The sequence below is a fragment of the Notechis scutatus genome, chromosome 6, assembly GCF_049901735.1.
Source record: "Notechis scutatus isolate UNSWTSFEM ecotype Mainland chromosome 6, rNotScu1.2, whole genome shotgun sequence".
Classification (NCBI taxonomy): domain Eukaryota; kingdom Metazoa; phylum Chordata; class Lepidosauria; order Squamata; family Elapidae; genus Notechis; species Notechis scutatus.
In genome coordinates, this window is record NC_142014.1 from 6,329,876 (window position 1) to 6,353,909 (window position 24,034).

General features: G+C 41.4%; 1 protein-coding gene and 1 long non-coding RNA gene across 3 annotated transcripts in view; one reads left to right on the forward strand and one right to left on the reverse strand.

Annotated features, from left to right (window-relative positions):
* Positions 1-25: 25 nt before the first annotated feature.
* Positions 26-22,331, reverse strand: SAMTOR (S-adenosylmethionine sensor upstream of mTORC1). Of its 2 annotated transcripts, none has more exons than XM_026669101.2 (5): positions 22,082-22,331; positions 8,614-8,755; positions 4,580-4,744; positions 3,663-3,777; positions 26-3,224 (listed from the first exon to the last, which is right to left on the reverse strand). In XM_026669101.2, the coding sequence occupies exons 1-5, from the start codon at positions 22,212-22,214 to the stop codon at positions 2,595-2,597; spliced, it is 1,185 nt and encodes a 394-aa protein (XP_026524886.1). In that variant the 5' UTR covers positions 22,215-22,331; the 3' UTR covers positions 26-2,594. The 2 variants fall into 2 exon arrangements, with proteins under 2 accessions (XP_026524886.1, XP_087825412.1); XM_087969286.1 differs by having other exon boundaries at positions 21,796-22,101.
* Positions 22,268-24,034, forward strand: part of LOC148130110 (uncharacterized) — a 35,807-nt gene continuing 34,040 nt past the window's right edge. Inside the window, exon 1 of the long non-coding RNA XR_015750257.1 lies at positions 22,268-22,299. This is a non-coding gene — a long non-coding RNA (uncharacterized LOC148130110). The remainder of the gene's footprint in view (positions 22,300-24,034) is intronic.

A 24,034-nucleotide genomic window follows, 5' to 3' on the forward strand; every position in this document is an offset into this window, starting at 1 on the left:
GACAAAAGGCAAACTTGTTCATAGATGCTGGAAGTACATAAGAGTTCAACATTTTAATGAAGAACAAATACACCAGATTGAATGAACTGCAATTGATGCTTGGTATTAATATTTTTAAACACAGAAATATGAAAATCCTAAAGAACTGAAGGTTAATAATATTTCCAAAGAGGTATAAGAAGTCAGTTTAATCTCAATTGTTGAATAAGCTACTATTGGCTAGATTCCAACATTACACGAGTTTGTAAACATGTTTAAAAATAAAAATCAGAGTACAATCAATAAAGCAACCCACAGAATGCTAACTCAGTGTCTTCCAGAGCACGGTATTATTTGGTTGATATGGGAGAAATCTTTTTGGTATTATGTTAGTACTGATCTGTATAACCAGTTGTTCTCAAGATTGTGTATAAATGTAACCAAGCATTATTATGGCTTTTGTTATAAAATATGATTTTATAGTCTCAAATTCTTTATTAATAATGTAACAGTAGCAGTTATGCTCTCTTGATCATTAAAGACAAACTGAATGAAATAGTATACATTAACGCTATCCAGAAAACAGTTGATATGACACATTTCTCCTGATGTGCTCTGAGAACATAAAAGAAAAAATTGAGACATTTTGTGGTACACTTGAAAAGGGTATCTTCCTTGTTAACCCTAGATTAACCCCTTGGTGTTTCCAAGAACCCCTTCTTGGAACATCTGACAGATCTATATAGCTATCTTGAAATTTGTATATCCAGTGAAAATATATCCAGTAAAACATAGCAAGTAGTTTAAAACATCACCGTATCCACAAACATTCAGGAAAAAAACACCATACTTTTCACAAAGTTATCAGGTATTACTGGCCAATATCTACCCTTCAAACTTGAACCTATTTCATCTACATATATCTTGAACTGGATCAGGCATCAGAATGAGTTGGAAAACAACATTACCACATATATATACACAACATAAATGTATCGTACTATGCAATTTTGAGAACTTTTTGCTAATTAAACAGTACATCATGCATATTCTGGAAACAATATTATGGGAAGAGGGATAAAGCTAACGTATTTTTAAACTAGTCCAACAATATAAAAGGAGAAAGCTTTTAAATTCTAGTTAAAAGAATTCTTAAATTAGAAGTAGGCAACTTTTGTTTGGCTAGCATATACTTTTATTCAAAGGCCATTTAAAAAGTTGCTTAGACGTAGCATGTTGGCTACAAGCTTTATATATATAGTTCATCCACACCTCCGCTTTTGCTTTATCTCTGGGGTAAATGATTTGCAAATCTGATTAAGAGCTACACATTGCAGTCTTTTATTTAGTTCATGTCTCACCAATGAATGCATTTAGATAAGGTTTAACGTATAAGGTTTATACCATGAATTCAACACATAAGGAAAAAAACCAAATCTTTGTGCAACTTTCATGCAAAAAAAAATAGTGGTAAAGCATTGTCATTTTTTTAAAAAAATAGCTTTCATAAATAATCACTTCCCTTTCAGACTAAGAAGTGGTATTCCTGAAATGAATGGTTAATATGAATATTTCTGAAACTGTAAAACTATTTTGTTTTTTAGATTTTTCTTTTGTTTATTTCAAATTTATATTGGTTACATCCTCATTCAGATTTGCAAACATAAATTATTTAATCTATTAAATCAGGAAAATGATCTTTAGATATTTGAATGTAACTTTCTGGGGCAGCTAAGAATGGAAATGTTGGGGTTGTTCTTAAAACAAAATATATTATTTTTAAACAGAATAAATGAAATTAATCTTATTTTTTTGAACATTGTATCTTTATATGAAGATTAGCTATCTAACCTGGCATCTAGACAGAGAATTAAACAACAATCTTCTATTTTTCTCCCATTCCCTAAAATGTTTACATATGTTTAGGATAAACATATTAGTTTGATTTAAAAAACTTGGTAAAGCAGTGAAATTGAAACAATGGCATGAATACACAAATTGTGTGGTAATTAAAAAAACCTGTTTATGTTTATGTGTATTATATATTATTCACTGAATTGAACAGTAACAGAATCTGTATTTTGTGAAAGTGCTCCAGTTGTAAATACAACTTAAGTGAAATCATTTTGGAATTATTTTCACTCACCAGATCAACATTAAATCAAGCAAAATCTTTGTTCAAGTTCAAGACTAACAAAGCTTTCTAAATATATTTCTTAGACATTTAACAGTGCATATCATCTATTTTGTGCAAACCTCTGAGAAATGTTGTCACTAATCTCAATCAAAAGCATTAAAAATATCAAACCAGGGCACATCAGCATAGAATGCATAATCACAGTTCACAGCACTGGAAGGGAATGGTAACTTTCTAGAATATTACTAAGTAAACCCTGTTCATGCTATGGCATGAGCCATTCAGCATAAAACACATGTTAATTTTTCAATACAAGAATACATTTTAAAATTTATAAGTACAAAAAAATAGCAAGTTTTCAAAAACTTTAGCATTTCTTTTTTTTGTAAATACTTCATGTGCAGAGTAGATGTCAATTTAGCAAAATTAGTTTTACGGGAAAGGGAATTTGGATGCTGAAGCAGATTTAATTGTTATGTTAACTTAGAAGCAATATAGGATCTTCTAGTTCATAGAAGGGTATTGAGCTAGCCTGGCTTTCTCCAGAGTCCGAATCATAAGGAGCGTCTGGAAGCTCCATGAAGCTACAGGCCAGTTGTTCATCTTCAACATCTGATCGGATATAGCAGGAATTGTTAGAAAATTCCTCCTCTTCCACAGTGTTAAAATCCTGGGGAATGTATAGCATCCCTGGGTAGTTCCTGCTCACTAAGTCACTAGTTGTTTTGAGTGAGATTTTCCTAAACGCCATCAAATGCATATGAGAAAACTTTGAGTATTTGAAACGTTTAAACCCTAAAGATTCAATAGCAATTTTCCAGCTTTTCATCATCATAGCATGGCGATTCTGATGGGAAGAGTCAGGAGTGATAATAAGGAGCAATCCATTTAATACGAGTAGTTCATGGGCCTTTTTACAACATATCCATCGCTGATAGGGTGAAGGGAAATAAGAAAGGAGGAGGGAAAAGACCACAACATGAAATAGTTCTCCGGGCAGGGAATCAATAGGATTCTTTAACTGTTTCAAAAAAGCATCAATAGCATCCTGTGCAAGTTGAAGAGGTTGATGAATCTGAAGGTTTAAAAAATCACATTTGTAGACACTCTGGGGGAAGAAATACAGAGGCAATTATATACTTGGTATATAAGTAAATAAGATGAGTTAAAATAATTCTTAAAACCAGTAATAGAATTTTTCATTGATCAATTAATTACACTTATTTTGTCTGAGTATAATATTTTTTAAGGTAAGCAAGTAGCATGCGTTGGTTTCAGGTAATGTAAGGTGTGTAAAATCCAACTATTTGACACATCACGGAGTATTCAAACTTTAACCGTTCTATAACTTAAGCAATGGCTTTGGATATACACTAATAAAGATGAAGTTTTCAGTCATATGTCCATACTTTGAACTTAACTATTTATTAAAATATTCACTTTCAATCTAAAAACTATGCTAGCAGATATTAAATCAAAAGGGAATTGGAAGATTAGCAATCGTTGAATAATGCATTTTATGATTTGCATTGTTAATATTTCATACCTCAACAGCTGGGACAATATCAATACCAACAGTCAAAAACTCTTCAAACTTCAAAAACGGATTAAAACAGCTGCCAACATCAAGTAATCTTATCTTTCCTGAAGGATGTAGCGATCTAAGTGGAAGGGAAAAAAATTGAAATCTATCTCAGAATCCCCACAATCTTAATCATGGAAATTCTATATAAAATAGTAAATATGTTGCAGTTTCAGAATTAATGAGTGAGATTTGCATAAAAATATTTTTCTTTTTAATCTTTCAGGTAATCAATAAGGTGGTGTTTGAACTGGGTTTTTATTCAAACAACAGAACATGTCAAATTTTGAAAGATATGGAAGATTCAGTGAACTTCTGGCTCATGACATACATATTTAGCAACATGGTCTCCAATTTAGCAACTATGTATGTAACAAGAAAATCTGTTTTTTGAAGTTCTAATATAAGAAACTATTTGCCTAGCTGCATATATACATATTATGATTATACGACGTTCTAACAAAATATCCTATATTTTTCATCTAAATTGGCTGCTTGCTTCAGAATATTTTAATTCTATACAAGACATTATAGCCATGCTATATAAAAGAGGTATTTAATCTATTAATAACAATTTGTCATGCTTTTCCCAATGAAATCTGAAAACTTTAGTTTGACAATGGTAATATTTTTTATTGTTGTTAGAGAGCCATAAAACCTATTCCTAATAAGAAAGAGTAACTGGTTGTATAAGTATGTTGTATATGCTCTATGAGAAGATATAAACCAACCAAAGCTAAGCATTTAAATCACACCGGTTTTAAAGAGGAAATCTAGATCACACAATAGTGCTCAAGTCTTATTTATTTAAGTTAATAAATTCAAAGTATATTACAAAAATTAACTTCCTGTTCATAATCACATCCTAATTAGACACTTACTCATCTGTTACAGAACTATGGCTTGAACTATCAGTAGAAACTTCCATTTTTGAACTTGGATCAATGCTGATAGTTTGAATGCTTTTAGAAGCAAGAGCTGCTCTTTTCTCATCTTTTTCCAATGCTTTCTGTTTTCCACCATTTTGAAAATATTCCCGGGATACACTTAAGGAAAGAAAGGCAGATAGTTTTAAACAAACATGCTCCTGTGGTATTCTATTACACCCATGGTTTAAAACAGCGATTGCCAACCGGTGGTCTGTGGCCCACTGGTGGTCCACAAGAAAATTTTGGTGGGCCGCAGAGAAATGTCACCCCCAGAGCACCCCCCAAAGCAATTAATCCAGGCTGAGCAGAAACACAAGACTGCGCCACCCACATGGCCCGCAGGAACCCTCCCCGCCCACTCATTCCTTACCCGGCAAACTTGCCTGCTAAGTTGCTATTTTTCCTCCCCCGACCATCATCTGTTCTGCTGTGCCGGGAGATTTAGATTAGCTAGGGAGCAGGAAATGGTTGGATTTCTTGCTTTCTAGCTAGTCTTTAGATCTTCGGCTCTGCTTTTAAGCAGAGCCGAACCTCCCTTAGGACTGAAGGTTCTATTATTCAGTGCAGACTCACGGCAAGCAAACTTTATGTGACAGACTCAGGTAGCCGATGGCAGATAGATCAATGCATGATTCTGTGAGCAACTCAATCTGCCTGCCTGCTTTGCCTGATTTTGGGTAAAAGTTGCTCTTTTCTTTCTATAAAAAAATCAATATTTACATACATGGTGTGTTGTGAGTTAATTCTGTGAGTTTGCTTGCAAGCAAATTTTATGTGACAGACTGAGCTAGCCGATGGCAGACAGATAGATCTCTGAATGAATCTGTGATTCTGGGAGCAACTCAATCTGCCTGCCTGCTTTGCCTGCTTTTGGGTAAAAGTTGCTCTTTTTTTAATAAAAAAAACAATATTTACATACATGGTGTGTTGTGCATTAATTTTATGAGTTATAATTTTATGAATTTGCAAGCAAATTTTATGTGACAGATTGAGCTAGCCAATGGCAGATAGATAGATCTCTGAATGAATCTCTGATTCTGTGAGCAACTCAATCTGTCTGCCTGCTTTTGGGTAAAAGTTGCTCTTTTTTATAAAAGTTTCAATATTTATATAAACATTTGTATTATTTATATACAAGCCATGCTTGTATGTATTTATATACAAGCCAGTCACATGACCAAGCCACACCCACAAATTAGGCCACGCCCATAGAACCGGTTAGTGGTCCCTGGGATTTAAAATTACGGGTCCAAAAGGTTGGCGACCCTTGTCTAAAACACTGTAATTATTCCATATTACAATGGTGTAATTTAAATATACTTCATCAAAATGCATATAAAATTAACAATTGGATTTAAGCTAAATGCTGAAATAACCACAGAAACTGTTCAGTATTGTATAATTCTTTCAGTGACTCATGCAGTACTGTAGAATTGCATGGATCTCATTATTTCCCCTTTTTTTCCACTTTATTCTTCATTATTGTTCTTCCCTATGCATCTTTAGCACTATTTTCTATAGCAAATTACTGTTTCTAGAAAACATAGTTTATTTCTTAAGTCATCTAGGAATGAAAAATAATTATTATTTCTTTAAAATGATTGCACATTAAAGAATATTAGGTAGTCCTCATCGTACAACCATACGTTTAGTGATCAAACTTACTATGACACTGAAAAAAATGAGTTACAACCGGTTCTTGCACTTATGACTGTTGCAGCATTCCCAATTCAGGTACCTGGCAACCAGCATGTATCTACAATAATTGCAGCCTCCTGGGGTCATATGATCACCATTTGCAACTTTGCCAGCCAGTTTCTGATGAAGTCAATAGAAGAAGTCAGATTCCCTTAAAGGCTGCATGAGTCACTTAACAACCATGGTTATTTAACAATTTTGCCAAAAAAGGTCATTAAACTGGGTGTGACTCACTTAACTGCCTTGCTTGCAACAGAAATTCTGGTCCCAATTGTGGCTGTAAATTGAAAACTACCTTTATAAAATTCCTGTGTCTGTGCCACAGAACTCATAAAGTAGGTTCACTAATGGCTTTATGTACATATTAGAAAGCATGAAAGACAACACTGTATGGCGGGGTGTCAAACTCGCGGCTTGTCGACCGGATGCATCATATGCTGGCCTTGCCCCCACCCGGTTTAGTGAAGGGGAAAAAAGTCCCGATACATCACGTCACGCTGCCATGACACCACAAGTTTGTCACCCCTGTTGTATGGGATTCTGTAGGACATTACAGGTTCAGTGCCACAGGATAATGCACAAGCTCCAAATTACTTTTGAAACCAAATTTGAAAATAAAAAATGAACTCTCATGATTTTCAGTCCTAATGCACACAACTGGATTAATAGAATATTACAATTGTAGGTATTTAAAGTTGCCAAATGGTTAACAAAAAATCTATTTTATTTATTTGGATCCCTTTATTGTTTTTACAGTAATTTAAGGTGGTGAATATATACAACATATTTCTCCTATTTTCCCCACAACATTGGGGGTGATTTAGACTAAGACTGACTGGCCCAAGGACACCCAGCTGGCTTTTGTGGCAAAGGCAAGGCTAGAACTCAGTCTCCCACTTTTTAGCTGAGTGATTTAACCACTATACCAAACTGACTTTCATCATAACACCCAATCTTTCTCTGAATACAGATCTTTATATTAAGTTTTGATTTGTGCAGAACCTAAGCCTAATACATACTATATAGCAAGGGTGTCAAATTCAACCGTAGGTCAGATCTGGCCCGCGGGGTGCTTAGATCTGGCCCATGGGGCTGCCCTGGAAACAGCAGACTGACCCATGGTGCCTCTGCCAGTGAAAACAGAGCTCAGGGCTGTGCGCGGCCTTCCCAAGCTCCGTTTTCACTGGCAGATCACTGCAGGAGGCCACCACAGTTGAAACAGAACACGGCCCTCCAGAGCTCCATTTTCACTGGCAGAGTACTAGCAAAAAGAACTACTAGTAAAACTGGCATTTGATCACACACTTTGCCCTCCCGCACACACCATGAGAAACCGGGCCAAGGAGAGAGAGAACAGCAGCAGCCTCGAGGAGGTAAGTGCAGCTGGGCTTACTTTCCACAGGACCGGGCTGGGTTATGGGGTCCCAGTGCCCCAGGAGTTTGAGGAATGGGCACTTGCCCTCCACTGCCTAGGGCTCTGGACAACCTGCATCGCAGTCTGGGGTCCTCCATATGGCCTGAGGGATGGGATGGGGAGGCTCCTCTGGAAGATGGGTTTGGTGCTCTCCCTGGTCTTGCCTTCCTCCACTCGCCCAGGCCGCCATACGTGCCCCTGACATGAGTGACGTTGAGCTGGCCACACCCACCCTGGTCTCACACACACACACACACACACACATGCTCCTCAATGAAATCGAGTTTGACACCCCTGCTATAGAATTTTGATCAGGAATAACAATCTGAAACTCTCCATATATTTAGAATTTCAACTCTCAAGCAAGTACAACCAAAAGTCAAGAATTGGGACAATGTAATTAAAAAACTGGTGGGCATTATGTTTTTACAGTTCACTTTTGGTAAAGATAATGTTTTATTCAAGAATATCTGGAACTGGATTATCCTCATTTGATTGCTATACTTAGGCTAAAAACAGAAAATGCATAGCTGGTTGATAGTTGTTATTAATGTTTAGGTCCAATTAAACTTTTCTCAAGAATGTCTCACAAATTTCTACTTCACTATGTTTTTTTTTTCTTTTAGACACTAATAACCTTCTGGACCCATTCAGCCATCCCTCTCAGAATGATCAGAAATAATCAAGAAAGGCATACATTAAGACTATAGATGGATAGTTGGAGCTCTTCAAGCACTTTTTCCATACACTCAGATTACAAAACACATCTTTCAAAACTGGAAATTTATAGTACTCCCACTATCTTCCAAAAAGGCTGCGAAACATTTTTAATATTATGCAGTATTTTCTTTCCTTAGACTATATAAAGATTTACCTGCAGCACCATTCAATGCGACCTTCTCCTTCACAAGTTTTAGTCCAGTGATTATCTGCCAAGTTTTTCATTGCCTCAGCATATTCACAGAGAGTTTCTTCATCCTCACAATGTTCACGCCATATTTTATCAAAGTCACCCACTAAACAAAAACACACATACATAATATGAAAACAGCTATTAAAACTTCACTGTAAAAGAAATTGTGAAAAGAGGTAAGGCTACAGTATATTCCAATATATTTTCTACTTAACAAAACTCACTATATAATGTGATGTTATAAAATAACTGATCCATACAATTCTACCTACCCCTTCTAAGGCTTACTTGAGGATATGAATATACCCATTAGGATATCAGCAATAAAAAGCTCTTTTCCTGTGGTGGTGTTTATGCCTGAAACATTTTGTGCCATGAACTCTGAAGTGAAGAATTTTTAAAAATAGAAGTAATTCCTTCATGTTTCCTTCCATGCTTGGTGAAAGATTTGTAATTCCCTTATCAAAAACATTTACTTGATTTGCTTTTCTTAGCAGGCACACTGTACATACCAAATTATTAGCATGACAAACTATTACGCCAACCATCATTTCTTGAAATTTCTCATCACAGCAGCAAAACTGACATTGAAGATTATATAGCAAGAGTGCAAAATCTCAGGCTCAGCTAAGGCCTGAGATCAGGAGTTAGTCATTTCAAGGCATTCACAAATAACCTGACATGGCCGATTGCTACAGCTCAATTTGGTCTTCACCTGCAACCAACCCAAACTGGCTGACTTAACAGTGGAGGAACATCACGAGGCAACTGGTTCCACTGAACAGTGTGTGTCCCTGTGTGTGAGAAAATCATCACACGCATACACACACAGGGTATCCAATTAAAAGAAAGTATTATTTAGATTTTTATCTATTTCCCCAGTAAGGTCCATGCAGCATTCAAAAGAATAAAAGAAAACATAATTTAAAAAGTTAAGCATGAAAATTAAAGTTCATTTAAAAAAAAATATCTAAGAAGCTGAAGCAATTGTTCAGTACAAACAGCCAACTAAATAGGCATGTCTTCAGCGAATTGATTAAAAGAATAGCGTGGAAACATAGGAACTAGTTTCATAGTTGGGAGTTGCCATCTTGGAGGCCCTTATCATCATACTGTAAATTGAACCCATTCGTTTTTTAAAAATGGGCTTCTCTATTGATTTTAATGCAGGAGTTGGGTGATATTGGGAGATAATTTTTTAAAAAGTATTTGACTCCTCAAGCATTTAAAGCAGGGGTCCCCAACTCCTGGCCTACAGCCTGCCAGGAACCAGGCTGTGCAAGTGAGCAAAGCCCCATCTGCACATGCGTAGGATCCAGGCAGCGCACGAAACCATACCCATTCCTGGTTTGTGGAAAAACAATCCTTCACAGTAGTAGTCCCTGGTGCCCAAAAGGTTGGGCGCCACTGATTGTAGATGACAGTTAATAACTTGAATTAGGCCTGGTGCTGCAAAAGCAGTAAAGGCAGCTTAATTCCCGGGCCTCAGAACTACCAATTCATAGTGTTTCATATGAATTCAGCTTCAGCTTCCTGGCTTCACCCACTTTCTTGATCTTCAGACAGATGTTATATACCTGCAAAATCTCCCCTGATTAAGATGGGTATCAAATATCTGAGCTACCACACCCAAGTGGCTGTGTGGAAATGCTGAAGGAAGAAAAAAAAACTTTGTGAGGTTGTCACTAAGCATGAAGCCAAATAGAACTCCCCTTCTCCGGTGTGCTGACGAGAGAATCTAGGAATGGGACAAACCAAAGCTAGCTTGTCCTAAGGGTGGGCAGCGATCTAGTCCGGAGTTCCTGGGTCTGTGTGCACCCTCTGGCCTGCCAAAGGCCACTTCAGGTGATACAAAGGTGTCCAGTTTGTAGTGCCTTATGAATGGAGTTGCAAGAACCATGTAGCTGCTTGACAGATTTCTTTGATAGAGGCCTGTATCATCCACGCCGCCATTGTGGCCGCACTTCTGGTGGAATGGCCAGTCACTCGCCAAGGCAATGGGAGAGCATGAAGCTTGTAGGCTTTGGCAATGCATGCCCGTATCCACTGACCTACAGTTGATGCGGTAATCTTGTTACCCAGCATAGAGGGTTGGAAGGAAACACATAGGGATTCTGTCTTCCTAAAAGATGCTGTTCTCTTCATGTAGACGTGGAAGACCCTCCTAACATCCAAGATGTGCCACTTCTTCTCCAGGGCATGAGTCGGGCCCGGACAGAAGTCTGGCAAGATTATTTCCTGTGTTCTGTGGAACAAGGAATTAACCTTGGAAAGAAAGGAGGGATCCAACCACAGAACCACCCTGTTTGAATGAAATATGCACAGGTCCTCCCTTATACAGAGGGCTGCCAGTTCAGATATTCGTCTGGCCAAGGTAATGACCACAAGAAAGGCTACCCTGCAGGTAAGGAGGCACAGGCTGGCTAACCTTAATGGCTCCAAATTTTTATGATCAGTCCACACCTCGAATGGGTGCTTTGCTCCTTCCAAGAAATGTCTCCAAGTTAACAGGGCCCAGTGAACAGCAAAAGCTTCTTTTTCCCAGACGGCCCATCTCCTCTCGGTTTCAGATAATTTACGGGAAGTATATGCACATGGTTGTAAAGTCCCCATCTCATCTGCTTGCAGTAACACTGCTCCAACTGCTAGGTCACTCGCATCGGCTTGGATCACAAAAGGAGCATCCATGTCCGGGTGCTTGAGCACTGGTTCAGCAGCGAACAGTCGTTTCAGCTTTTCAAAGGCAGCTTGACATTCCATGGACCATTCCAGTGGCTTACTAGGCTTTGGTTTCACCTCCCCTTTGGTTTTTAGGAGGTTTGTGATAGGCAGTGCTATCTTCGCAAAAGCTGGGATAAATTGTCGGTAAAAATTGGCGAATCCCAAGAAACTCTGAAGTTGTTTCCTGGTGTGTGGAGGGGCCAATTCCAACACGGCACGAACCTTCCCCGGATCCATTTCTATGCCCTCATTTGAGATGCAATAACCCAAATAGTCAATTTTCTCCTGATGGAATTCACACTTGGACAATTTTGCATACAGCTTAGCGGCTCGGAGTTTTTCCAAAACTGACCGCACTAGTTTCACATGTTCATCACGAGTCTCCGTGTAGATAAGGATATCACCAAGGTAAACCAAAACCCCTTTGTATAAATGTTCATGTAACACTTGATTGATCATTTGCATGAATACTGCTGGGGCCCCCTGTAGGCCAAATAGAAGAATGTTGAATTGGAAACAACCCTTCGGGCAGTTGAAAGCAGTTTTCCATTCATCCCCTTCCTTAATTCGAACTCGGTAGTACGCTTCTCTCAAGTTGAGCTTCGTAAAAATTTTCCCCTTGGCCAGGTGAGCCAACATGTCCTTCATCAAGGGAAGGGGGTACACGTTTTCCACGGAAATAGCATTCAGGTTTCTATAATCAACACATAAGCGAAGGGAGCCATCTTTCTTTTCACGGAACAACACTGGGGCCGCTACCCGAGGTCTAGCGGGTTGGATGAAACCACGTTCCAAATTCTTATCGATAAATGACCGCAGCTCTTCTAGCTCCCGCGGTGTCATCGAGTACAGCTTCGGTTTTGGGAGTTTCACCCCAGGTAAAATTTCAATACTACAGTCTGTTGAATGATGGGACAGAAGCTCATCCGAGGCCTTCTCACTGAATACTTCCTTTAAGTCCCAATATTCCTCCGGAATTTTCTCCTCCCCCTTCAGTTTCTCGGTACCCGTGGGGGCCAGTCGGGTCTGGACTCCTTCGGCTGGTCCCCCCCTCCAATCGGCGGGGCTCCAGAGCCCAGTTGTGGGCCTCCAGGGCCCATAAAACCAAAGTCTCTTGCCTGTCATCATGGGTCCTCGGGCCCCCTCCTCTGGAAGGCTGGGAAGGTCTTGCTGCCCTTTCCCCCGCCCGCCTGGCCCAAGTCTAACAGGGAGCCCTGGCCTGGGACCCTCGTGTTAGGGCCTGTGGCCCGTGGGTCTTCAATTCCCTCAGAAAGGTTGGGTTCCCAGCTCTCTCCTTGGGCACCCTCACCTTGTCCCAGCGCACTTCTAGGGTTTAAGGTCTTCCTCCTCCGGGCCCTTGGTCCACGGCCCGGCGCCGTGTGCCCTGGTCAGCGTGGTTTGGGTCGCCATCCCTCCCTTTTGGAGTTTTAAGGCTTCTCGAGGACGGGTGGGGAGGATTTGCTCCAACCAGAACCCCCCCGGCGTCTGTTTCGGGTTAGATCAATTTCCACCTCTGCTGCCAGCACGTACATCTGCAGCTCATTGGGGTCTCTGGCAATGCAGCTTTGGTATACATCTTTATTTAACCCATCTTTGAATGCTTATATCAGGGCTCCCTGGGACCAGCCTCGAATATGACACGCCAGCTCTCTAAATTCTTGGGTGTAGTCGGCCACTGATCTCCGCCCGATTTATGGTCTTCATGCTAATTCGGGCCTTACGTTCAGCAAGTGGGTCTTCAAACCTGGCCCGCAGCGCTGTCATGAACAGGTCATAATTCATCAGCTGAGGGGCATTATCATTAATCAAAGTCACCATCCACTTTGCAACTGTTCCCTCCAGAGCCCTGGTAACACATCTAACTTTGGCTGCTTCTGAGGAAAAATCCCCTCCGCATTCCTCCATATGGCTCCAAACTTGTGCCAGGAAAAATCCTAACTCCTTGAGATCCCCCCCCCCATATTTTACTTCCAACGGAGGCACCTTTGGAGTTCTCCGTCTTCTGGCAATTACTCCTCCCACTGGGGCCCCCTGGGCTGCTGCTGCCTGTTGCGCTAGCCCGGGTTGATTTATGGGGGTGGCTGCTCTGCTTCTTCTGGCTGGGGCTGCCTCCCCCTCCTCTCCCTCATACCTTTGTTCAGTTTGAGGATCTCCGATGGCTTCATTTAGAAGATGCATGGCTTGATTTAGTAAAAAGTTCTTCCTTTCCTTCTCTTGCCATGGCTCCTCTCTTCCACGCCGACGGGTAGTGGTCACTCCTGGAGGAGGCTTTTTCTCAGGATCCTTCCAACCGACTCCCAGGTCTTCTTGGTCGCTGGCTGGACTTGACATGATGTTCAGACCAGAAATTGAATTATCTCTCCGGGTGGGCTGGTAGTATGAGATTCAGAATAATGTCAGCTGGTGCTCCATTCAAAATCCAAGAAAGAAATACTTAGACTCTTTTAATTAGAGAAAAGATATCTTTTACTGGAAGTCAAGTGGTAGCAACAAAAGAATTCTGAATCTGAGAAAATGGGCGCATAAGTCACATATACAAAGTATGGCAATGTTCCCACCCCCAATAGTTCAAATGGTTCTTCCAATTAAAAGTTGTGAATATCATCATGTGGACATCTCCAGGTGATGTTGAGGCTTCTGTCCGTTGACCTTGGCATATTTTGATAAAGGTTTGCAGCTGTGCATAGCATAGAAGAGAAAGCAAGGAATAGAAACCTAAGCAAGAATGTATCCCCCCCCCCAGTTTATACAATTCAGTTGGTAACACCTCCAGCTCACTTCCCATAATTTTCCCCCCTCCTCCCCCCGTTACTTATGACAGCCGAAAGATGCAAAGCAAAGGGAGAAAATCTTGAAGGCTGACACTCTGTCTTTTTTCTCTTTAAACAGCACAGGATTTGGCGGGTTGAATGAAACCCCTGGCTAAGTTGGCGTCAATGTATTTTCTCCATCTCTTTTAGGGTCATGGAGTACATTTTTGGTTTTGGTAACTTGGCTCCCAGTATGTATTCAATTGCTCAATCTATGGGGCAGTGGGGAGGGAGGAAGTTGTAGTCTTGCTCATTAAAAACAGCCTTCAGATTCCTACATTCTTTGGGCACCTGGGGGCAGCCAGGGAGGCAATTGGCAGCAATTGCAGCGCTTTCTGGCTGTCTGGGGCTGTCTGCACCTGCTGTCTTTAGTGAGTGGAATCGGTGGCAGTGTGCCAATGTCTATTCTTAGCTTTCAATGGTCATCTTCCCACGTGATGGTGGGGGCCCACTTATCTAGCCACACAAGTCCTGGTATGATTGACTCAGTCATTTTGGGGGCTACAATGAACTGTATTAGCTCCCGATGGTGCCCCATCTCCAGTCTAATGAGCTCCGTGACTAAAGTGGCTAGGGCTCCGCCTATAAGCATCCCATCGACCTGTTCAAAGCATATGGTGTGCAATAGAGGTTTCACTTTTATACCCAGTTGTTGGACAATGGGAAGGCTGATCAGGCACCTGGTACAGCCAGTGTCTATTACTGCCTCTATGTCTCCTTGGACCCCAGTCTCTGGCAGTACTATTTGGGACTTGATAGAGAAGGGGCGGATGGCTGTACTTACCATCGGGTCTTCTTCCCCACTGCTTCGATTGGTGGAGCCCAGAGGGGTTTCTGTGGTAGGAGCTTCCTCCATCCCAGCGGGAAGAGGAGGAACCTCAACACTTTGTCAGGATATTTTTTTCCTTTGTCTAGTGTTTTCCTTGGGATTCTCCTTCTTCAGGATGCGGATGGAGTCCGGAGCTGAGGAACCAGAGCGGGCACCAGACACTCGGATGGTTTGTGGCCATGTTGGTCGCATTGGTAACATTTGATTGTCCCTGGTGATGCCGCTGCGGTGGTTCATCTGGCTTTGCAGGGATGCGGCAGCCCAGGGTCCTTTTGGCTGGTTTCTCTGCAGTAGGTTTCCGGTGCAGGTGGATTTCCAAGTCCATGGCTACTGCCAACTTGTACCAGTCTTTTTTGCGGTCCGGAACTCCCTGATGCTTCAAGCCTGTCTTGAGGTCTTGATCTAGGGCCTCTTTGAAGTGATAAACAAGAAGGTGTTCAGGCCAGTCTCCGAGTTTACCAGCCAGATTTTGGAATTCCCAGACAAGTTCTTTTGGGGGTCTGCCTGCTTGCTTCAGGGCTTTGATTTGCACCTTGGCTTCCTCTCTGTGGGCTGTGTCTTCAAACCAAATCCGATCCAACTACATGAATTCTTCTGCGTCTTCAAGTTCTGGGTCCCCCTGATCATGTAGTTTGGCTATCCAGTCTCATTCATGTTATCAGCAATCACTGACACGATATCATGATCAGACTGGTATTGGTCCCCATAGCAGTCAATGTAGCACCAAATCCAGTTGAGGAAGTAGGTCAGCTTTCCCGGGGTTCCATCAAATGTAGCTTGGAACTGTGAGGGAGGGGCTGCTGGCTGTGCAGGTTGTGGGATGGGGGCTGGCTGAGGGATGGGGCCCGGCATCCCTTGGCACTACACCCATCCCTGGCCGAGGTAGAACACCCACCCAGGGGGAATCTGGTCGATGGGAGGCAGCCTGACAATCAGTTGATGGGGGGGTGTCGGACCTTGGCAGCCCCAATGGGTCTCCTTGAAGCCCTGGACTGGCCTGGCCTAGTGGCCCTTGCTGCTACATGGTGCCGACTCCTGCGAGCGCTGGCAACCCGGAGGCCCGGGTCTGACAGGGGAAGCTAAGGTACGATCCACTTCGCGCCAAGTGAAATGAAGCCAACACTCCACTCTGGATTATCACGGTCCATGGGCGCAGGAAAGTGAACATGAGTTGAGCCAAAACCCAGCTGGGCAGGATGGTGGGGGGAGAGAGGCTGTGCAACGCTGCCCATGCTGAGCTGGTCAAACCGCTCTGGAAGACCCGCCAGTGACTGGCTCTGCAACAGTGGCGGGAGACCCCACTCCCTGGAATCACTGGGCTCTGGAGGCCTGGATTCTCTTCATTCAAAAGCATTATTCCATGGTCTGCCCTATTCGCTCCAATCAGAGGTCTTTGCAGTGTCGCCCCACATGCCAGCTCCTGAGGCGGTGTGGCTCCTGTGGCTTCACCCCATAGGGAAGGATCCAGCTGAGCGACATGCTCTGATGCCAGCTCTTTGGGCCAGGTGTCCCGCCAGCGCTCAGCCTCCGCGGCCACTGCTGCCACCAGAGATTCAGAAGGGGAGTAGATGGTTTCAATGATGACCTCTGAGCCAGTCCCAGTGGCTTCCTCTGTAGTTGTTGTGTTCTCCTCCATCTTTCCTCCTGGAAATTGGATCGGCTCTCAGGGCTCAGGACCCTGGACAGCACCCTAAGCAGGGAGCTTGTTGAGGTTTTAAAGAAGATTTGGGTTAATGTCAGGGTTCCAAGTAATACCCCCAACCAAGTAAGACTCCGAGGCAGGCAATTCCTCAAAACTACACTTTATTAGAGATGTCATATTGGCACATCTGGGAAAACCCAAATCTGAAAGTCCCCCGGGTTTTCCCCACCCAAAGGAAAATCAAAGTCCCTTCCCCTGCTCCCACATGTCCATCACATGGTCTAATCTATCCACAGTCCCAACTGGAGATGCCTCCCAGTCATGCCTCTCCAGGTGCAGGCTGAATGTCTTTGACTCTCAGAGAAAGAAATGTTGTTGTGATTATCTATCTCTACCCACTTCATGCATCCCCACTCCCAGTTTCCCACAGCAGGCCTAGGCACTAAATATGGCAGCCCTGAAGATTCAAAGAGAAAGATGGCCTTTAGGGCTGACACTATAACTTTCTGGTTTGGCTCTGCAAAGAAAACGAGACAGAGACTTCAACAGATAATTAGAACTGCAGAACAAACAATTGCTACCAACCTTCTTTCATTGAGGACCTGTATACTGCACAAGTCAAAAAGAGGGCTGTGAAAATATCTACAGACCACTCACATCCTAGACATAAATTCTTTCACTTCTACCCTCAAAACATTGTTCTAGAGCATTGCAACTAGACAGAAGGACAGTTTTCCCTGGCATGCCATCATTTTGCTAAACAACTAATTCCCACAACGCTGTCAAACTATGTACTAAGGCTGCATTACTATTATTCTTCTTATCCTTCCTATTACCTATCTCCTTCTACTTATGACTATAACCTGGTTGTCAAGGTTCTGACAGATGCTCTAATTAATTCATGAGCCTCAAGCCTAGTTTAAAAAGAAATCCAATTATTTATTAGGAGAAACATGTCGGCACTTTTCCCAAGTGCAGTCAGCTCTGCCCTACATAATTTACTGCCCACCTATGACCCTGTTTCCCCTCTCCTCCCAGAGTGTGTCATAAATCATATTCTCCAACGAAGCACTTTTGCGGGCTGTAGAAACACACCTCTCCGGCTGGCTCTGGTAACTTGAGACACAATCTGAAGAAAGGTATGCGTGGAATGTGCTTCTGATCATAGCAACTGAACTGCTCCCGCCCCCCCTCCTTCTTATGGCAACTCGAGAGCAAGCCAGGAATGCTTTATAAATTGACACTTGTTGCTTGTATTTTTAAGATTATATTGTTTTATTTAGTTTCCTAGTATGATTTTGATTGCTTATTTAGTACGCTATGACTATCACTAAGTGTTGCATCTTATGGTTCTTGATGAATGTATTTTTTATGTACAATGAGAGCTTATGCACCAGTGCTGGGATTCAATTTTTTTTTTTTTTTTTAAAACAAGTTTTATTAAAAGTTTCAACAACAAACAAATCATTACATATTAAATCTTTCCCTGTCTTTCTACAATAATTTCCCCAATATTCTCATAATACACAAACAAACACAAACAAACATAAAAAAATCTTTTAGTAAAGTACCTTGGCCCCAGTTACCTCTCTTTGCATGGGCTAAAATAATAGCGCATATCACTCTTCACAATTCTATCTTATTTAATCCATCTTAATAAATCATTAAATTTGTATCTTTTGCCCATTCATTATCCCTCTATCTCTTCTTATAATAAAAAGAATTTCTCCTGAAATCACTAATCAGAGTATGATGCCTTTCTATCCTCCCCTAAGTTAGTAAAATTAACATTCAACATAACAAATACCCAATTTGGTTCTGCTTGGTACATTCTATCCACCAAAAATGTTTAAATACATTGTATCCTCCTTTCCTTCGATATTTTATTACATTTTAAAAATCAATCATTATTAAAAACTTCAACATTTTAATTTCTTATTAAATCTTAAACCATTCTAATTTACTATTTCAAATATAAATGTTACAATACCATCTTCTGTACCTTAGCAGAATCTTTCTTACAGAAATTTATATTTCATCCTTTGTCTCTAAAAAAATCCTCTTCTCCCATCCAATTTTAAAGCTTTGAGGCTTTTCTCCGCCTTTCCCCTTTCTTTCTTCCCCCACCAAATCTTCCTACCCCCTTCTTCTTCTAACCTCTGCCTTGCTGGGATCCCTTCTCTGTTGTGTTCCCTTTTTCTCTTGTTTGCTATCATTATATTTACTTTGCATCATATTTTTCTCTTTCTCAAATGTTTTTTTAGATCTTAAGTCCTTCATTTTCCTTGCTCTCTTCCTTCCTTCTTCCTTAGATAAGTTTTGGGATTCAATGAAGATGGCGTCTTCGTCTCTTCCTTGTTGTTCTTCTTCCGTTTCCATCTGTTCCATTGTCTGTTGGTAATTGACCAGCGCCATTTCTAGAAATAGAAAAGCTTTTCCATGCCATCTTTGCAGGCTGCTTTTATTTGCTCATATTCATCCCTCAGGTCTTCAAAAAGGAAAGCCATTATAAATAAATCTTTTCTTTTCTTTATTCCTCTTTCTTCTTACACCAACCAAATATTCCGAGAGAAAGGCAAAACAATCCCAAAATCCACAATCCTCAATAAATCCAAGCAAGCCAAAATTCCCCTTCCTCTTCCAGGGTGGTATCAAACAAAAAAAAAAAAAAGTCCAAATCTATATTTTAAAGCCTTATTAAAATTATATTTCTGTCCTCAAATCTTCAAGGCATCTCCTCCAACAAGATCCAAATTTATATATTTTCTTTATCCTCTCCCTTCCGGCTTAATTCCGTCGGGAGGAGAGTAAACTTTCCTTTCAGCACCTCAAAATAGCCGCTTTTTTTTCTCTTGTGGAAAAAATCATCAAAAAACCATCTTTTCCAGGAATTAAATTAGATAAATCTCAAAGCCCTGGGTCGACCAAGAAGAACTTTCACTTTCAATAACTTTCTCTTCTTCCTCCTGCGCATACTTGCCCGGCTGTCGACTTCTTTGTGGCGGCCATTGCGGACCGCCGCTGCACCGTCCTGGTAAAAGGGGGTTCTGCCGGCCAGGAGGGGTCTGCAACACCCCCAGACCCTTCCTCCGGATCCCCCTTACCTTCAGCTACCCCTGCAGGGCAGCCTTGCTCCGCACCCGTCCGGGTCGGAGCCCCAAAACGGCTAGCGCGGCAGGGATCGCGCAGCTTCGCGAATCCCTACCGCCGCTGAAGCCGACAAACCGGAAACTCTCAGGATTCAAATTTTTTTACTACCGGTTCTGTGGGTGTGGCAGGGGAATGATAATGTAAAATCTCCAGTCAGAGGTGGTATTTGCCAGTTCTCCGAACTACTCAAAATTTCCACTACCGGTTGTCCAAAACTGGTCAGAACCTGCTGAATACCACCTCTGTTATGTACCAAAGACAAATTCCTTGTGTGTCCAATCACACTTGGCCAAGAAACTATTCTATTCTATTTCTATTCTATTATTTAAAACATATAAGAAGCAAACAATATAGAACAATGACAGGAGATAAAGTAATACTAAAACCACAAAGCCAATATATTTTAAATTGTGGGATTATTTTTCAGATACAATAACCTGAATTTCATATAGGAAATCAGTTAAAATAAATAAGTTATCTAGTTTTTTAGGTACCTTAAAATATTATCTTGCTGATCTTCATCCTGACAAAGAGTCCTATCACTGCAAGTACACTGGCTATGATTGTTTCTAAAGGTTTCTTTAAAATGTGATATTTATTTGATGTAATCATGTACTTGTTGCCAACCCTAGTGACTCTAAGCATTTGCAATTAAAGCAAGACAATTAATTATAATTAATTAAAATATCAATATAAAAATTCCTCAAAACCTGACTAAAACAGTGGTTTTAAATTGCCTCTTCAATGTTAAGGCCAGTCTCATTCAATGACAATTAATCCACAATATACCCTAGAATTTGTAGCAGAAACCATAGGCCATTCTAATATGTACCTTAAATTTGGTTCAGAAAGCAACTGCTAGCCAGTATAATTGTTGAAGTTCCTCTCCACTCATGTATCACATTGTGAGCCAATGGCAATTTGCAGAGTGTTTTCAAGGGCTGTCCCATAAAAAGCAAATGCAGTACTTTAGCCTTGAGACTACCAATACAGTCTTTTTTCAAAAATTGAAAACATCTACAAAGTAAATACGCCCTCTTGCTATTAATGCCTTTCAATGGCTTAATGCTGAAAAGAAAGACTTCCAGTATGGGAACAAAATTGTATGGGACAATGAAGAGTTGGTCCAACACAGTACTAGCATCCCTAGTCCTTTTATCTCTTTTGCCCTTATATATTTCTAGTTACTTTTTGAAAGTTCAAGGTTGAAGAGATGGCTGACCATTTTACTTGCTGTGGTGAACAGTTTTATTAAAGACTGCTTTAGAAACTATGAGAAACTTCTCATGTTTATAGTATCTGTTCAAGGGAAAAATAGGTGTTACAATATTCTTTTGTTTTGCTTTCAAGGTTATCCTCCTAATTTGTCAGTTAAATCACCATTATTTCAAGTGCCCAGGCTGAAATACTCTGAGATAAAAAATAAAAATAAAACTGAACTGTACAAGAGTTTGTTCCGCTACTCCATAAAATTCTGGGGTGCCTTGTTTTTAAAACAAATTTTAGTCACACTTACAGATAGCTGTCAATAAAATTGAGAGTAACACCCAAGATAAACCAAAGGATTGTCACAATGAAATCTGAATCCCCCTATCTTAAAACCTAATAATAATACATGTATTTTTGAAACCTAATAACTTTATATTTATGGTCTGGAATCAAGTTTTTATATTCCGAGCAAATATCTTTGCATCATTGCTTTTTTTCAGAAAGAGTACCAGCACTTTTCAGAAAGAGCACCAGCACCTACTAAAATTAGCTCCAGTATTTCTTTTAAAAAGGCTCACCAATTGCTGTTAATGCCACTCTTTACAAAAAAAAAAGAAAGGTGTGCTATTTAGGAGTAAGGTACTTCACAGAACGAAAATCACTTAGCTTTGAAATGTGAAGCTAAATTCTGCCCGACCCAAATCAAATGGTTTTCCGGAAATTCTCAATTATAACGTCCCCCTTTTGCCTTCAAAAGGGAATTGGAGTTATTTTTCTTTGACCGTTTTCCACATTACACGAGAGGAGACTCGACCCCGCTCCCTCCCCGCACAGGCTGAAGGCCCACCGTCCTCCTCCTCCTCCTCCTCCTTTGCTCAGCCTTCATGAAGTCCCAGGACCGAGAGAAGAAAGGTGGGCGGTGCCCAGGCCCAAATCCCTTCCGAAGCGATGGGGAGCGAAGGACAAGAGGGCGAACCCGACCCTGAACCCCGTTCTTCCTCACCCCGCGGTGAAAATCCGCTCCCTTGAGGGTGAAGGGGGGGCGAATTAAGACCTGAACCTTATTACCTTCCCGGTATTTCTTGCGCAGGCGCCGATGGACGCTCTTCACCACTCCGGAGAGCTTCTCTTGCTGCAGTTTCCGCTCTTGTTCTCGGTGCTGAGGCAGAAACAGGACAGGGGTCCCACACTCAACCTCCATGGCGCTTCGCAACCTCTCTCTCTCTCTCCTTCCGTTTTCCCCAGAGGGGGGCGGCGGCCGCAATCTTTATGACACGGCCGGCAGGGTAGGTTTGCGAATAGGAAGGGTCATGTGATCACCTGGGTTCCCGATGCCTGTTGGGAAGTGTAGTCTTCACGCCTGGAAGCCTTTGGCTTGCTGTAGCCTTTTTGAGTCTTAAGTTTGGACCAGCTGTACCCAAGGATTATTTATTTTATTTATTTATTTTGTCAAGCTAAGATAACAGGTGTAAGTATAAACATAGTTATGAATACACGAAATGGATACATATAAGAAAAAAAGAAAAGAAACAATAGGACAGGGACGGTAGGCACATTGGTGCGCTTATACATGCCCCTTACAGACCTCTTAGGAAAGGGGTGAGGTCAATAGTAGGCAGTCTAAGGTTAAAGTTTTTGGGGTTTGGGGAAGAAACCACAGAGTCAGGTAGAGTATTCTTTTTAAGATTAACGCCTTTCATTCAATGGTGGGGTTCAATTTTTTTTACTACTGGTTCTGTGAGAGTGGCTTGGTGGGTGTGGCAAGGGAAGGATGCTGTAAAATCTCCAGTCAGAGGTGGTATTTGCCGGTTCTTGGAACTACTCAAAATTTCCGCTACTGGTTCTCCAGAACTGGTCAGAACCTGCTGAATACCACCTCTGCTTTCATTGCAAGATCCTAAGCTACAGCTCACTTCACAGACTGTGGAAGCATCTGCCTTATAAATTAAAGCATCCACACATCTTTTATTTCAGAAAAGTGTCTTTAGATGTAATGTAATCATCTATGTTATATGTAGTTTTTTGTTCTTGAATTTTCCTTTGTAAAGCAAAACTGGTTACCTTCTATCCCTTTTTCAGGTTTATCTTTTATTTATTTTTTCCAATAAAGTATGGTCACTGTGCTTATAATAGAAACAGCTGATAAAAGCATTTCTTCATAAAGCAGGGGTCTTCAAACTTCAAAGACTTGTGGACTTCAACTCCCAGAATTCCCCAGCCAGCTGCCAAGTTTGGAGATCCTGTCTTAAAGGGTGCTAGCTATCAGACTAATTCTTGGTGACCCTAGACCAGCATTTCTCAACTTCAGTTGAAGTCCATGTATTTTAAAGTGGCCAAGATTGAGAAACACTGCCTTGGGCTAACAAAAACTTGGGAAGGAATTTTTGAAGAAGGAAGCATTAATACCAGGTTTTTATTTGAATGCAAAGAAGTCTATTGGTGCAATAAATAGAAAGCATAATCTGAAAATCTCAGTTTTCCTTCTTTGCTTTCTTCAGCAGAAGTTATTCAGGCGTGGGCGAAGGAGCCACCTGAGCAGCGAGGCGGGTGATGGTGGTGGAGTAGGAATCAAGGCGGCGGGGTGCAGAGTTGTCCTCCCCTCGTCCCGGACTGGCTTACCTGAGCACCCCACCAGCTAGGCACTGAAGTTCTGCAACTGCTGCCGCAGCGAGACAGAGAGGGGAAGGTCTCTTCAAATTCTGTGTGTGTGTGTGTATGTGTATGAGAGTGAGCAAGCGTGCAATCCCTGCTTTAGTTCGGGCGTTCAAGCTGCTGGCAGTTGGGAGGCGCAGGAGAATCAACTGAGTAGCGGTTTTTCTACTCGTCCTCCCAACTCAAGCAGTGCAGGCTCTGCGGGACAGCAGGGCCTCTTATTTCTCCTCTGGCATGGCGAATTCAATTATTACCAACCTGCCTTCCATTGAGAACCTGTATACTGCACGAGACAAAAAGAGGGCTGTGAAAATATTTACAGACCCCTCACATCCTGGGCATAAATTGTTTCAACTTCTACCCTCAAAA